This window comes from Phascolarctos cinereus, unplaced genomic scaffold, assembly GCF_003287225.1.
Source record: "Phascolarctos cinereus isolate Bilbo 61053 unplaced genomic scaffold, phaCin_HiC Scaffold_726;HRSCAF=1367, whole genome shotgun sequence".
Classification (NCBI taxonomy): Eukaryota; Metazoa; Chordata; class Mammalia; order Diprotodontia; family Phascolarctidae; genus Phascolarctos; species Phascolarctos cinereus.
Genome location: NW_027556098.1, coordinates 256,142,153 through 256,156,878, shown reverse-complemented (window position 1 = coordinate 256,156,878; position 14,726 = coordinate 256,142,153). Strand labels below are relative to the sequence as shown.

The 14,726-nt window shown below is 36.5% G+C and overlaps 1 protein-coding gene across 6 annotated transcripts in view; it reads right to left on the bottom strand.

Moving 5' to 3' along the window:
* The window catches only part of ATP8A2 (ATPase phospholipid transporting 8A2), a 756,382-nt gene that overhangs the window by 509,033 nt on the left and 232,623 nt on the right, over positions 1–14,726 (bottom strand). For all 6 annotated transcript variants that reach the window (XM_020997141.2, XM_078147076.1, XM_078147075.1 and 3 more), the window contains exons 12-16: positions 13,463–13,590; positions 11,025–11,102; positions 7,991–8,079; positions 6,835–6,879; positions 5,987–6,062 (exon numbers count right to left, since the gene is read on the bottom strand). In XM_020997141.2, coding sequence (XP_020852800.2) covers positions 5,987–6,062; positions 6,835–6,879; positions 7,991–8,079; positions 11,025–11,102; positions 13,463–13,590 — 416 coding nt within the window. The remainder of the gene's footprint in view (positions 1–5,986; positions 6,063–6,834; positions 6,880–7,990; positions 8,080–11,024; positions 11,103–13,462; positions 13,591–14,726) is intronic.

Sequence of the window (14,726 nt, the reverse complement as noted above, 5' to 3'; positions counted from 1 at the left end):
GAAAAATCTGCTGTAACACTCCCCCACCCTGGTTTTCTGCTTTCCTTCTAACCTTTGTTCTATTAGTTTTTTGGGGGCAAAATCTTTGAAATTTAATGTAATTAAAATTATCCCTGTTACATCCTGTAATGCTTTCTCTCTCAACTTTGGGAATAAATTCTTCCCTTATCCACAGATCTGACAGGTAAACTATTCCATGTTCACCTAATTTGCTTATGTCTAAATCATGTAACCTTTTTGACTTTATCTTGGTGTATGGTGTAAGATGTTGGTCTATACTTAGTTTCTTCCAAACTGCTTTCCAGGTTTCCCAGCAGTTTTGTCAAATAGTGAGTTCCCATTCCAGAATGATTGTTTCCTACTGTGTATCTTATACTTTAATCTATTCTACTGATTCACCACTCTATTTTCTTAGCCAGTACCAGACTGTTTTTTTCTCATTAATTCCTTTCATATTCTTGACCTTTTGTTCTTCCAAGTGAATTTTATTATTTTTTTCTAGCTCCATAAAATATTTTTGGTAGTTCCATATGGCACTAAATAAATATATTAATTTAGGCAGAACTGTAATTTTTACTATATTGGTTCAGCCTACTCACGAGCAATGAATATTTTTCCAATTATTTATATCAGAACTTATTTGTGTGAAAAGTGTTTTATAATTGTGTTCGTATAGTTCCTGGGTTTGTCCTGGCAAGTAGACTCTCAAGTATTTTATAATGTCTGCAGTGATTTTAAATGGAGGCCTTTATCAGAGAAACTTGCTGCAAAAATATTTCCCAGTTTCCTATTTTCCTTCTAATTTTGGCTGCATTAGTTTTGTTTGTGCAAAAACTCCTTTTATTTCATATAATCAAAATTAGTTATTTTACTTCCAATGATCCAATCTAGCTTTTGTTTGGTCATAAACTCTTCCCTTATTTGCAGATCTGACAGGGATATTTTTCCATGCTCCCCTAATTTACTTATGACATTACCCTTTATGTCTAAATAGTTTATCCATTTTTACCTTATCTTGGTATACAGTGAAGTATTGGTCTATGCCTAGTTTTTGCCAAACTGCTTTCCAGTTTTCCCAGAAATGTTTGTCAAATGTTGAGTTCTTACCCCCAAAATTTGGATCTTTGGGTTTATCTAACACTAGATTACTACGGTCATTTATTACTACATTGAGGGGTGGAGATGGCAAAGGGGAGGGGAAAGGAACAACATGCACACATAGAAAAATAAACATAAAAATATACATAAAATAAATACAAAGTAATTGGAGGTAGTGGAAATAAACGACTTGAGACTCAAGAAAAGCTTCCTGAAGGTGAGGGCACTGGTTGAACTTGGAACAGAATTACATATTCAAAAAACAGAGTGGAAAAAGGAAAATACACTAGGCATCTGGGATGCAGAGGCTAGTAAGAAAGACAGCCTATACAAAGACACAGAAGAAAGTCATTTCAACACTCATTCTTCTCTCCTATAATACCAAGAAGTTAGACTATAGGATCTCTATGTCCCTTCCAGTTTTGATTCCAATTTCTATGAAATCATCCAAAGAAATCAAAGCACAATTTTTTTTTATTTTAAAGAAAATTCTTTCTTCTACAAATGCATAGGAAAGGAACATAAAAGCTCACCCTTTCCCCAAATACAAAAGTATTCTTCCTTAACTAAATGGAATGCTCAGGAAAGGACTGCTCCTAACACAGGACTAAAGATTAACTGTTTCACCCCTTATGAAAATCTGAAATGTGTTAATCTACTATCCTGGGATAGGAAATATTCTAATACAAACAAAATACATTGTTGTAGAGCAGAAATTGCACAGTATCTCCAAGTCATTTTGAACACTAATAATTCCTGTACATAATTAATTTGTCAAAATTATATGCTGTTATTTCTTCCTTGAAAGGTCTCTTGGACTCATTTCATCCATTTCTACTTAAATCTGATTTTCATTATTCCATACCTGTATATTTTAACAGCCTCCAAGTTATTCTCTTTGAGCCCAATTTCCTTTCTAATCCATCCTGCATGTTAATTAGAGATTAATTCATAAAACACTTCTTCTTCTGCTCAAAAACCTATAATTGGTACCTTATTCAATCAATCCAAATTTCTTTGCCTGGCTTTCAAAATCTACTGTAATCTAACTACAACCTATCTGCTCAATTGTCTATTGAACATTTCCAACTAGATGTCCCAGGATTAACTTAAACTCAATATACCCCCAAACAGAACTCATTATTCTTTTCTATTAAAAACTCTTCTCTTCTAAATGCATTTATCTCTGGTTAGGGTACCACTATTCTCTTTATCTCTCAGTGTAAAACTTTACATTATCCTCAACTCATGCTTCCTTGCATCACATATCTAATCAGTTGCCAAATCTTGCTACTTTTGCCTGCACACCATCTACACATATGACCCCTTCCCTTCATTCACATAGCTACCCTCACATAGCTACACTGCTCTCCCAAAATGACTGCAACAATCTCCTAACTGGCCTCCCTCTCTGAAGGCTTTTGCCATTATAGTCCATCTCACACTTTGCTGCCAAAGTTATTTTCCCTTTCTAAAATTTAATTTTATTATTTTCGATTAAGAAGCATTTATTTTCTCTCCCTCTCCTGTCCTCCCCAAATTGAACACTATCAAAAGAAAAAGAAAACTCTCATAACAAATATACAGTCAATTGAGGCAAATTCCCTTATTGGTCATGTCCAAAAATGTATCTCATTTAGTATTTGTGTCCATCATCTCTATCAGGAAGGAGTTATCATGCTTAATCCTCATTCTTGTGGAGTCGATCTGATCATGTGACTCCCTCTACTCAAGTAATCTCAGTGGTTCCCTACTGAGGAAATAAATTATTCTCCTCAGCATTTAAAGTCCTTTTGTAACCTGATGCCAACTTATCTTTCTCAGCCTCATTAGATTTGATTCCTCAGGCACTCTGCAATTCAGTCAAAGCAGACATCTCTATTCTTCACACAAGATACTCTTAGTTCCCACTTCTGTACCTTTGTACTTTGCCTGCCATGCACTCCCTCCTTACTTCTGCCTCAGAGTCCCTCTTCCTTTAAAATGCAACTCAAGCACCATTTTCTATATGATGCATTGTCTCATTTCTTTAACTGCTGCCCCTCAACTACTTTATATTTAACTACTTTGTATTTGTTAATTATATTTATGTCGAATATTATTGTTGTCATTATTATTATCATTATCATTACATACCTCTAATCTCCTCTAGTAACATAAAAAAGCTTCTTGTGAAGAGAGAGTGTTTCATTCTTTGTATTTGAATGCCTGGCTCCCAGTACAGTGCTGTACCCGTAGTGGCACTTAATTAATACTCATTGATAGATCTTAGTCATCTACAGTTGTTTCCTCTATCTTGTCCCTCCTGTTCAGTTTCCAATCTGGTTTGAGTCCAGTCAACTGAAACTACTCTGATCAAAGTCAGAAATGCTATCTTTATTGCTACAGCCAATGTTTTCTCAATACTTTTCCTTCTTATTCTTTCCGCAATATTTGATAGTGTCTGGTTCTTCTCCATGCCTCACCACTCCTTCTCATGCTCCTTAGAGGGCTCATAATCCATATTCTCTCAATTGAGAAGATTAAGTTGATTGTGTATCATTTTTTATTGACCCTATTTAAAATTACTTGATTTTGTCTGATAACTAAGTCATGGTTCTTTGTCTCTGAACTTAGTTCAGAAATTCATCTGGCCTGTAATGAGTTAAGTTTAGAAATCCAATTCTCCTGCTAGTCACTATTTTATTCTCACCTCAGGGAAATCTGATATCCTTGAGGGGTAAGGGTGGATACCAGGGAGTCTCCTTATCTTTACAGCACTGAGCTACCCTTCAAGGATATCTGGTTCATTATCCTAAGAAGTCTGGTCTACTATCTCTAACCTTGCTGGTGGACTCAAACAATGAACTTTTCTTAGGCATAGGAGGGAAGGAGGGGGTTGTTGCCAGCCCCTCATTCCCAATCTCCAACCAATCATATTGTTTCCCATGCCTCAGCTATATAACCAATCATAATTCTTCACCCCTGTGATGTTGCCAACCCTATAAATAATTGTATTATTTCCTCACCAATCCTCTTCTTGTCTTTGTTTTATGCTTATAAGAGGGATCTGTGCCTGCAATTCAGGATCTTTGCCTGAACTGAGGCAACCATTTATCTGCTTTATTACTTCAAATCTTGCTAATAAATTATCTTGCCCAAAGAGAAAGTGCCTCAGTCTACCTTTTGTTGAATCTTACTTGTTACACTCTCACATGGGTCTATCATAGGGCTCTATTTCAAAGCCTTATCACTCTGTATAGTTCATCATTGAGTTCAGCATATCCCATATATCTGCATATATTCCCTGCATCCCTTTCCTGAAGTCCAGTACCACATTTCCAAGTGACTGCTGGACATCTCCACCTAGTTTTCCCACAGACATCTCAAACTCAATGTGTCCAAAATAGAATTATGTTTTCAACTACACTCGATCCTCCTAAACTCATTATTTCTCTTGAGGACATTACCATTCTTTTAGCCAAGCTCATAAACTAGGAGTAATCCTTAACTCCCCCTTCCTATCCCCTTCCCACAGGTAATGATTTGCCAAGTCTTACTGATTTTACCTCCTTCATATATCTCATATCCATCTCCTCCTCTCAGTTCACACATCTACCACCCCAGTTCAGGGCCTCACCACTTCTTTCTTAAACAACTGCAATGGGCTTCTAGTTGGTTTTCCTGCATCCTGCAACTAGCCTCTCCATTCTGTATGCCCCAGAGATATTTCTGAAGCACCACATCGCTATTCTGTGCAAGAAGCTCCAGTGGTCCCATTTCCTCAAGGATAAAATATTCCTCTAACATTTCAAATCTTTCAGAAGCTGGCTGTAGCCCATCCTTCCACACTAACTGCACGTTTCTTATCCTCATGTACTTTACATTCTAGCCAAATTGGAGTGTTTGCTATTTTCTCCATAAATCCCCATCTCTCTACTTTTCCATAAGCCATCTCTTCCAAGACCAAAATACTCTTCCTTTCAACCTCCTTTTTTGATGCCCCAAACTCTATTCAAGGCTCAAATCAAATACCACCTCCAACAAAGTTTTTCCTGATTCCTAAAGTTTTTTTCTTATCCCTTCTCCATAAAAATTACTCTGTATTTATTTTGTATAAATGTTTAATTTACTTATCTGCATTCATGTTCCTCCCCCCCTCAACAGAATAAAAACTTCTGAAGGTTAGGGCTTATTTCTTTTTTGTGTCTACAAATACCCCTAATGCCTAGAATATAGTTTATGCTTAATAAATATTTGCATACTTGCAGGGGAGCAATATAAAATAAGACTCTAAAGATAAGTGTGTAACTAGAATGTGGAAGGCCTTTTATACCAGCATAAGGGTTAAGCATTTTATCCCCAAAGCAACAGAAAACCATTAAATCATTTTGAGCAGGATGAATGTGATCAGACCTATGTATCTGGAAGATAACTTTAGCAAGCCTTTAAACATTTTTAAAATTATCTTTATATCCCCAGGATTTAGCACCTGCTTGGCACATAGTAAGGACTTAATAAATGCTAGTTGACTGACTGAATATATTACTTTTTCTATACCTCATTCTTCTTAAACATTTTTAAAACCTAGTTTAAGATGCCTCTTAAGTAAGAATTCTTCAAGACCTCTACAAGTGATAAAAATAGAACATAACTGACATATCCCTGCCCCTACACCAATTACTTCACTGTATAACATTTACATTCAAGGGCATACTACCATATTCAGTTTTCCAAGCTGAATATTATTAGCATAAAGTCTCTTGCCTGAGGTGCTGATACATTGTAAAATTTCAGGATCCCATCCCATCCCTATGTTTAGGATTCATAAATGCTAAAAAAAAAAAAGTACATCCCTTTAGAGATGCACAGCATCAGCAATTAACTTGGCACCAAACCAAAAACTTACATGATCATTTTCAATGTTCTGTAACAATCTTGGGTCATCGAATATACATGAATCACTAGTGGGAGGAGGCAACTGACTGCAAGGAAGAACAGAAAAAACATTCCATGTAATAGAAATATATTCTTATTAGCATGTGCATATTTATGTAAAATCACAGCTCATAGCTAGAAAGAACCCAGAGGCAACATCTGTCCATCCTTTTGCTACTCAAAGAGAACTAAAATTTAAGTACCACCAGGTAATACAAGGGTGCAGACAACCATATAAAACATTATTACAGCCCTCAAGGAGGTAATAAGGCAGGGCAAATCTGCACTCAAACAACTTGTACATATATAGAAACAAGACCTGGGGTCAGAATAAGGGAAAGGGGGATGCAGAAGCATAAGAAGATTATTTATTTCATGCATACAAATCAGCTACAGCAAAGGATGAAAAGTAGGAGAAAGAAAAATCACAGAGATTACAATAAAGTAAAGGCTATTAGCTGGGTTGAAAAAGGAAATAAAAGCAAACATGTAGAATGGTGTTAGCAAAACCTAAAATGACATTCCCCTATTTTCCATTTAACATCTCAATCTCAATCTGAGAAAAAGTATTAATCCATCAATATTTCTCAGGCCACAGATGGCATTCTTGTATACCTCCATCATTATTTAAGCCATAGTTCATCAGATATTATGACTATACAGTATTCTTAAACTACAACATAAATATATTTTATAATTATGTCCACAGACATGCAAGTGAGAAATATAAATGGAAGCCATCAAAAATAAATACATACATACATACACACATATAGCTACATGCACAGTGACTTCACATTAGTTCTAATAGATATTCACCTGAAGTCTTCTGAGGAGCGTTCTCTTTCCAACTCTGGGAAATGACTGTCCATCGATGTGTGAGAAAAATGCACATGTTATAGAGTGTGAGCACAACAACATATTATAACAAAGACTGAGTCAACAAATGGCTTATAATTTGTTGTCAATTGTATTAAATATATAATGATAATTCTAATAGCTAATAAATATGTATATATATAAATATATACATGTATATCACATTAAGGTTTGCAAATGCTTTACAAATACTATCTCATTTGATGCTCACAACAATCCTGAGGAGTAAGTGCCATTATTCTCCCCACAAGGTCACACAACTAGCAAGTATCTGAGTCAGGATTTGAACTCTGGTCTTCCTGACTCTAGGAAGTCTACAAAGTCCTTTAGGCTCTTCACTACAAAATTTTTTTATACATACACACACACTACACATACATAGTATATATTATATGTGTGTGTATATTTATGTATATACACACACACATATACATATATGTGTACACATATATACATACATATGTACATATATATACACATACATACACACATATATACATATATGTGTACACATATATACATACATATGTACATATATATACACATACATACACACACATATATTTTATATATATATATATATATATATATATATATATATATGAAATAAATCAAGGTTTTCTATTACCAATAGTTTTTTATTAAAATTCCAGTAAGTGCTAGTTAAACATCCCCAAGAACGTCTCTATATAAATATGCATACTTCACGTGTTAGCATGTAAAGAATCTATGATTTTGTTAGTTTGGGGAATTCTTTCCACCAGTACTGATTACAACCTGTCTATGGCAGTAGATAAGACCTAGGGAGTTGTCTCACACACAGGGAAGTTAGACAAGTAGCCCAAGACCATTCACTGAGTAAAATGGCAGCAGTGGGATCTGAATCCAGTTCATCCTGACTCCAAGTCTACTTTATCCACTATCCCCAAGCTATCTACCACATAATGGATAAACAAACTTCATGAATAAGTTTTCTTTTTTCAGAAGAGAAAATAGAATTTCCAGATAACTTTCAAAGCAACTAAATGTGAATTTTGGGTTTTTTTGAGTAAACCCAATGGAAATATGCAATGGGGAACAGAGATATGACACTAACCCATAGGTTACTCCTGCGATGCTACACTTCTTGAAGGTCATAATGTTGCATGTAAGAGTTCCCGTTTTATCAGAAAATAGATATTTGACCTATAAGGAAAGAGAACAGCAGAACAGTAAGGGAGGTCATTATTACACAAAAGCTACTTAGTAAAATCTATCTCTTCTTGAACAAAGGCTGCATAAGTTCAAAATCTGTAGCCTGCCATGGAGTAGGTGCCTTAGTCTAGACAGGTCAAATGCCTTTATGTTTTATACATGATCATAACCTTCTCCATGGCCAACATGAGAATGATTCATACAGCAATGTGCCAACAAGGAACTGAATATCATCTAACTAATATCAGCTAAAACCATCACAGAAGTGTAAGACTAGCAGGCAACTCCATTCATCATCCCCTTCCTGCTGGATGTCTTAACTGAAACATGTTATTCTACATTTTGAAACATAGAGATTCTACAGCCTCCTTCAAGAACCTAGTCCCAGTCCCTATCCCAACCCCAACTCTCTAAAATGTTCTACTATGTAATTGCACATGGCATGGATACTCTAAAAACACCAAGAATTTCCTTTCTTTTTTCAGCCATGTGTCAAAAGCAGACAGGTTCATGGCCAGTGCAATCAAAGGTCCTCTTCCAATGCTCAGTTCTAAAAACCTAGAAAGCCTATAGAGGTTTCCTGGTGTGGGGCACAGGACAAGGAAAACAGCTGCTTACTCACCAGTGTTCAGTCTAACTAAATCAGGTGAGAAAAAAAGGCAGTACTACAGGAGTCACTGAGCTGGGGATCTTCCCCCAACATAGGAGATAATAATAATAATAACAATGATGATAATGATAATAATGACTAGTACTTACATAGCACTTACTACATGCCAGACACGGTGCTAAGTGCTTTGCAAATATTATTTCATTTGATTTTCACTATAACCCTGGGAGGTAGGTGCTATTATGATCCCCATTTTACAGATGAGGAAACTGAGGTCAACAGTGGTTAAGTCACTTGCCCAAGGTCACATCACTAGTTAAATGTCTAAGGCTGAATTTAAACTCAGGTCTTCCTGACTCCATGCCCAGCACTCTATCCCCTGTGCTCCCTAGCAGCCTAATGCATAATGGAGAATATGTATGATATGTTTTAAGAGCAATTTGGATGGGAAATATTTTTGGAATAGCAATGAGATAGACAGAAAGATTCATATTGTACCAGAAGGCTATTTGATCTGAAGATTTTACCCATGACTCTTAGGATATAAAAATATGCAGTCATGCTCAGCAGCAAGGATACTAAGGTTAGAGAGGGGAAATGGAGAGGTGCCATTTACAAAGATGAAAAACAGAAGGCTTTGTTCCAGTGCTGTTCAATGAAGGGCTTCCATAGTGTCACCCCTCTGAACTCTTACACTCATTACAATGGAGCAATCAGCATTTATTAAGTGCCTACAATGTGCCAAGCACTGTGCTAGGTGTTTGGGGATACATTGGAAAAGTAAAAAAACAGCAGTTTTCTGACTGGCTCCAGAGTCAGCAGAACTAGATTCAAATCCCACCATGATCTTACTACTATCTGTGTGACCTTGGGCAAGTTCTTCAGCCTCCCCAGCCATCGATTTATTTATCTCTAAGATGAAGGGATTAGACTGGGTGACTTCTGAAAGCCCCTTCCAATTCCAACCCTAGGATGCTGGGACTACATGGCAACCAAAAGTGATTGTTGCAAAATTACAAAGAATAAGTGTGGCTCCAAAGGAGACATGAATAAACAGCCCCAGCCCAGTCTTTTGAAGCTATGGGAGGTTTATGGGTGGAATACACTGCAGCATTTATCAATCAATTTAAATGGTTTTTGTATCTTCTTTTTTTTCCCTTTAAAATATATTAGTATATGTGATGGCACTTGGGGAGGGAAGAAGAGAATGATACTAGGAGGATAGAGTCAGAAAGGAAAAAGATAAAGTACTACAAGAAGTACAAGAAGGGAGAGATCACTTTTAGCTTGGGGCAGTGGAAATCAAAGATTTCATGGAGAAGGTGATACAAAGTGGGCCCTCACCAAACACAGACCAAAGACTGAATGTAATACAAGCACTGGTGACAGCCTGACAGCCTGAGCAAATACACTGGGGCAAAAGAAAGTGGGCTAAGTCTGATTTGGCTGGACTATTAAGACAGTGAAGGAGATTTGAATCAAGCATGGCTGGAAACAGAGTCTGGCAAGCAACTACACTGCTTTAAATATCAAGCTAAGGAGGTTGTATCGTATCTTATCAGCAATGGGGAAAAGAACTGAACACTCTGGAATAAGGAGAGGGGGAAATATAGTCAGACCCATCCATGAAAAAAAATTTTTAAAGGAGATGACAATAGTCTAGACAATACTGTAGAAAAGAGATGATATGGTGTGAGTGGAGATGAGGAGACAGATATAAAAAATGCTCCTGATGTAGATTCAACAAGGTTTATTATTAATGCCAAAAATTTGTGCTTGTTAACTATTAATAATAACAGCAGCAAAAAAACCACTCAAATTTATATAGCAGCTTGAGGTTTAATAATGAGCTTTCTTCAGAACATCCCTGTGAAGCGAGCAGCAGAAATGTTATACTATCCCCATGTTATAGACGGGGAAACTGAGGTTTAGAACTCAAACATAGGTCTTATGACTAAATCCAGGTTTCCTTAAACTAGACCACACTGCATCTCAATAACAGATGCAGTGAATGAGAAATCCTCATCCACATGCCCATGGGATATGGTTTTTAATCTCTCATGTGTGCTGATCAGCATGCTCACATTCATCCATATCAGGGTCAATACCTCTGTCTTAACATGGACATTTAGACAGAGTAAAAGCCCATTTCCTAATGTGGTCGTCTTTTCAGATGGTTACATTCTAGCTCCTGCTGGCATCGAGGGGAATCATTTTCTGAAGCTAAGTTTGGACCTTCCCCTTTGCTTAAGTTTTCCCTTTTGTCTTCCTCAAACATTCCTCCTTAATTCCATACACTCCTGCAATTATAAAAGAAAGTTCTCACCTGCCCAAGCTCTTCATTAAGGTTTGATGTCCGGGCCATTGCAGGGGTGTCATTTTCCATATAATACATATCCAGGTCCTGAAAGAAATGCAAGGACAGGGAACAAGTCAAGAAGTGCCAAACCAGGGAAGGGCTCACAATTCCTTTAGGAAGCCTACATCCACACTGTGCCTGAAGCACTGGTGAGACCACCACAGGGAAGGAGGTGAGAGTCCTCATACAAGGGGAATAATGGCCACTTATTGTACTTGTGCTTGAAGATCCAACACGACACCAAGGTCTCAATGTCCTAACAGTGTCCTCTACTAGGTACTCAGCTAAAATGAACTAAAGAATTTTAGTTTAGGAAGTATAACTTAACAAAAACACTACCCTCAAGTCTAATACATTAGATCTTCTCTCAGTTCAATTACATCTCATGGGATTGTGTATCTACAGCTCAAAGGAACCGTAAAGATCAAGTCCAACCCTTATTTTACATTTCATCATATTTAATAAAACAGAGGCAGAGAGAATGTAAGTGATTTCCTGAAGGATAAATGTCTGGGGCCTTATTTGAATTTAGGTCTTCCTGACTCCAAATACAGCACTTCATCCACCTTCAATTTTCCATCACAGTCAAACCTCCAGAAACACCAAAGCTGATTTTTTTTTACAAAGTTGGCTAAAAGATAATCTTTTTTTTTTCAGCTGCAAAACTCAGGTACTTCTACTTCTACTAAGGTACAAAGATGGTTGCTGTCAACCTTTTCAGGCTGAGAAAGAATATAAAATTAACACCAAAGCAATTATCTGAGAAAACATGCCCCAAGCTCTAAATTGATTCCATCATTGCTCCTTAAGATTCCCTTCTCAGATGCCTCTCCCTACTCCTTTGCAGATGTAGGAGGTCTATGGGTTTCAAATACTGCATATGTTATTATAATTCTTTAGTATATTGATAAGCTTTGCTGAATATTTTTTCCATTTATTCCTTTTTCTTTAAAAAGATGATTGTTTTTTATTTTATTTTTTTCTCTTCAATATAAATTTATTTTTAGTTTTCAATATTTACTTCCATAAGATTTTGAGTTCCAAATTTTCAGCCCATCTCACCCCTCCCCCCACCCCAAGATGGCATGCATTCTGAATATCCCTTCCCCTAGTGTGTCCTCCCCTCTATCTCTCCCTCCTTCTCTTATCCCCTTCCCCTTCTATTTTCCTGTAGGGCAGGATAGACTTCTGTACCCCATTTCCTGTATTTCTTATTTCCCAGTAGCATGTGAAAACATTTTTTTTAAACACATGTTTTTAAACTTTAGGTTTCAAATTTTCTCCCTTCCTCCCTCCCCACCCACCCTCATTGAAAAGGCAAGCAAAACACTTCCACAGTAGACATGTTGTGAAAAGCTAACTCTATTTCCCTTAATCCTATCCTGTCCTCCCATTTATTCTATTCTTTCTTTTGACCCTGTCCCTCCTCAGAAGTATTTGCTTCTGATTACCCCCTTTCCCAATCTTCCCTCCTCTCTATCATCCCCCTGCTCTCTTGTCCCCTTCTCCCCCTATTTTCCTGTAGGGTAAGACAGATTTCCATACCCAATTGAATGTGTATGTTATTCCCTCCATAAGCCAAATCCTATGAGAATAAGATTCACCTATTCCCTCTTACCTTCCCCCATTTCCCCTCCACTGTAAGAGACTTTTCTTTTCTGTTTTTTTTTGTGAGATAATTTACCCCATTCTACCTCTCCCTTTCTTCTTCTCCGAGTATAATCCTCTCTCATCCCTTAATTTTATTCTCCAGATATGACCCCTTAATCTTCAACTCACCCTGTGCCCTCTATCTATCTATCTATCTATCTATCTATCTATCTATCTATCTATCTATCTATCTATCCATCCATCCATCCATATAATTTTTTCCCTCCAACTACCCTAATACTGACAAAGGTCTCATGAGTTATAAATAAAAAAGATGATTTTGTTTTATGTGATGGCTCTCTGGGGAGGATGCTGAAAGAAATGTTAAGCAATGTAAAGACAAATGATGCCAATTAATTTTTTTTAATTCCCCTTTTAAATCTTTAAATCTCTTCTGCAATCTTACTGGACACTCTGTTCTCTTCTATACATACTGATTTCTCAGTGTCTTACCAATGCTTTGACACCTGCAACCCATACATATACACTTAACATTCTTCACTTGGCTAAAGGAACCTCTCTACATAATGATACTAGGTTAATAAAAAATAAACACTTCACAAGCACTGAAAAACAACCTTGCTTAGAACTTACAACCCAAAACACTATTGGCTAAGGTGGCTATAGACATTTTTTTATGATCCATTTAATTCCAAAATTCTCAACATGAAAGTAAAAACAGGATGGTAGACTGACACATCATGCTTCTGCAGCTGAAAAAATTTATCTTAATCATTTCTGCTTTGAATACTTACCCAGTTTATAAAAAGGGCCTGAATAAATTTTACAACTTCAAGAGTGACCAGAAGACTAATTGGAATAAGATTGTTGTACAAGATGATAAATGTCAACAGATTATATCCAAAATTGTTGGAAATTCCCTCTGTGAAAGAAAGCCAATAAGAGAAAACCATACAGTTTGAATTAAAGTTTCTGTTCAGTTTCTTCTATTTTCACATTACCTTAATGCATCATTTGTGGATTTTTTTTTTCGAGGAGGAAAAAATTATAACACACAAGTTCTGATTTAAAATGATATGCAAAAGTATAAAGACATTAACATTAAGAGTAAAGATTTGGTCTTGCATTTCCCTCATATCATGTACAATTAGGGAACACACACCAATACAATAAGGAAGCATGATTTTGTCAGCATGGGAAATGGCAAGTCACAAACCATTTATAATTTATAATTTTATAGAGTTATATGACACACAGCAACCCATCCTTGGTCATACAACTAGTAAACATCAGAGGCAGGTTTTAAACCCAGGTCGTTCTCACTCCAAGACTGGTACTCTGCCCACTATATCATGCTGCATTTGGCATAATGATGAATAAATATTTATGTTGAGAGTGATATCCAAAATGCAAAATTAAGTCTATCCAATTGCTTAGTAAGTTTAAAATTTGAAAGCTAGACTGAAAGATCTAAAATATACTTTGTATGAAGTAGGATCTTATTGACGAAGACATTCTGAAATAACAAGAATGCAATCCACTCCCACTAAAATATATATTTCAAAACACTGAAGCAGGATTCCAGTGATCAGGTATACATGGCTTTGTATAAGAGGATTGAGTTAAGAAAACAACTAATATGACCCTCCAAGTCATCCTGATTCCAAAATGAGTTCTCTATCCACTATTCAATTCTGCCTCTCTACATGGATTTTGATATATAGACCAATCACAGATTCTCAAGAACTGGAAGGGACCTCAGAGGTCATCAAGTTGAAGCCAAATATGAGCAGGCATCCCTTCTATGGCATCACTGAAAAACAATCACTAGCCTCTACCTGAAGACCTCCATGGACAGGCTACAAGGAAAATCATTCCTCTTTGAGTAATCTCTAATTGTTGGGAAGTTTTTTCCTTGTATCATGCTGAAATCCCTCCATGACTTCCACCCACTGGTCCTTGTTCAGCCCTCTTGTTGCTAAACAGCATAAGTGTAATCCCTCTTCTAAATAACAACCCTTCAATTGCTTCAAGATCAATATAGTATCTCTGCTAAAT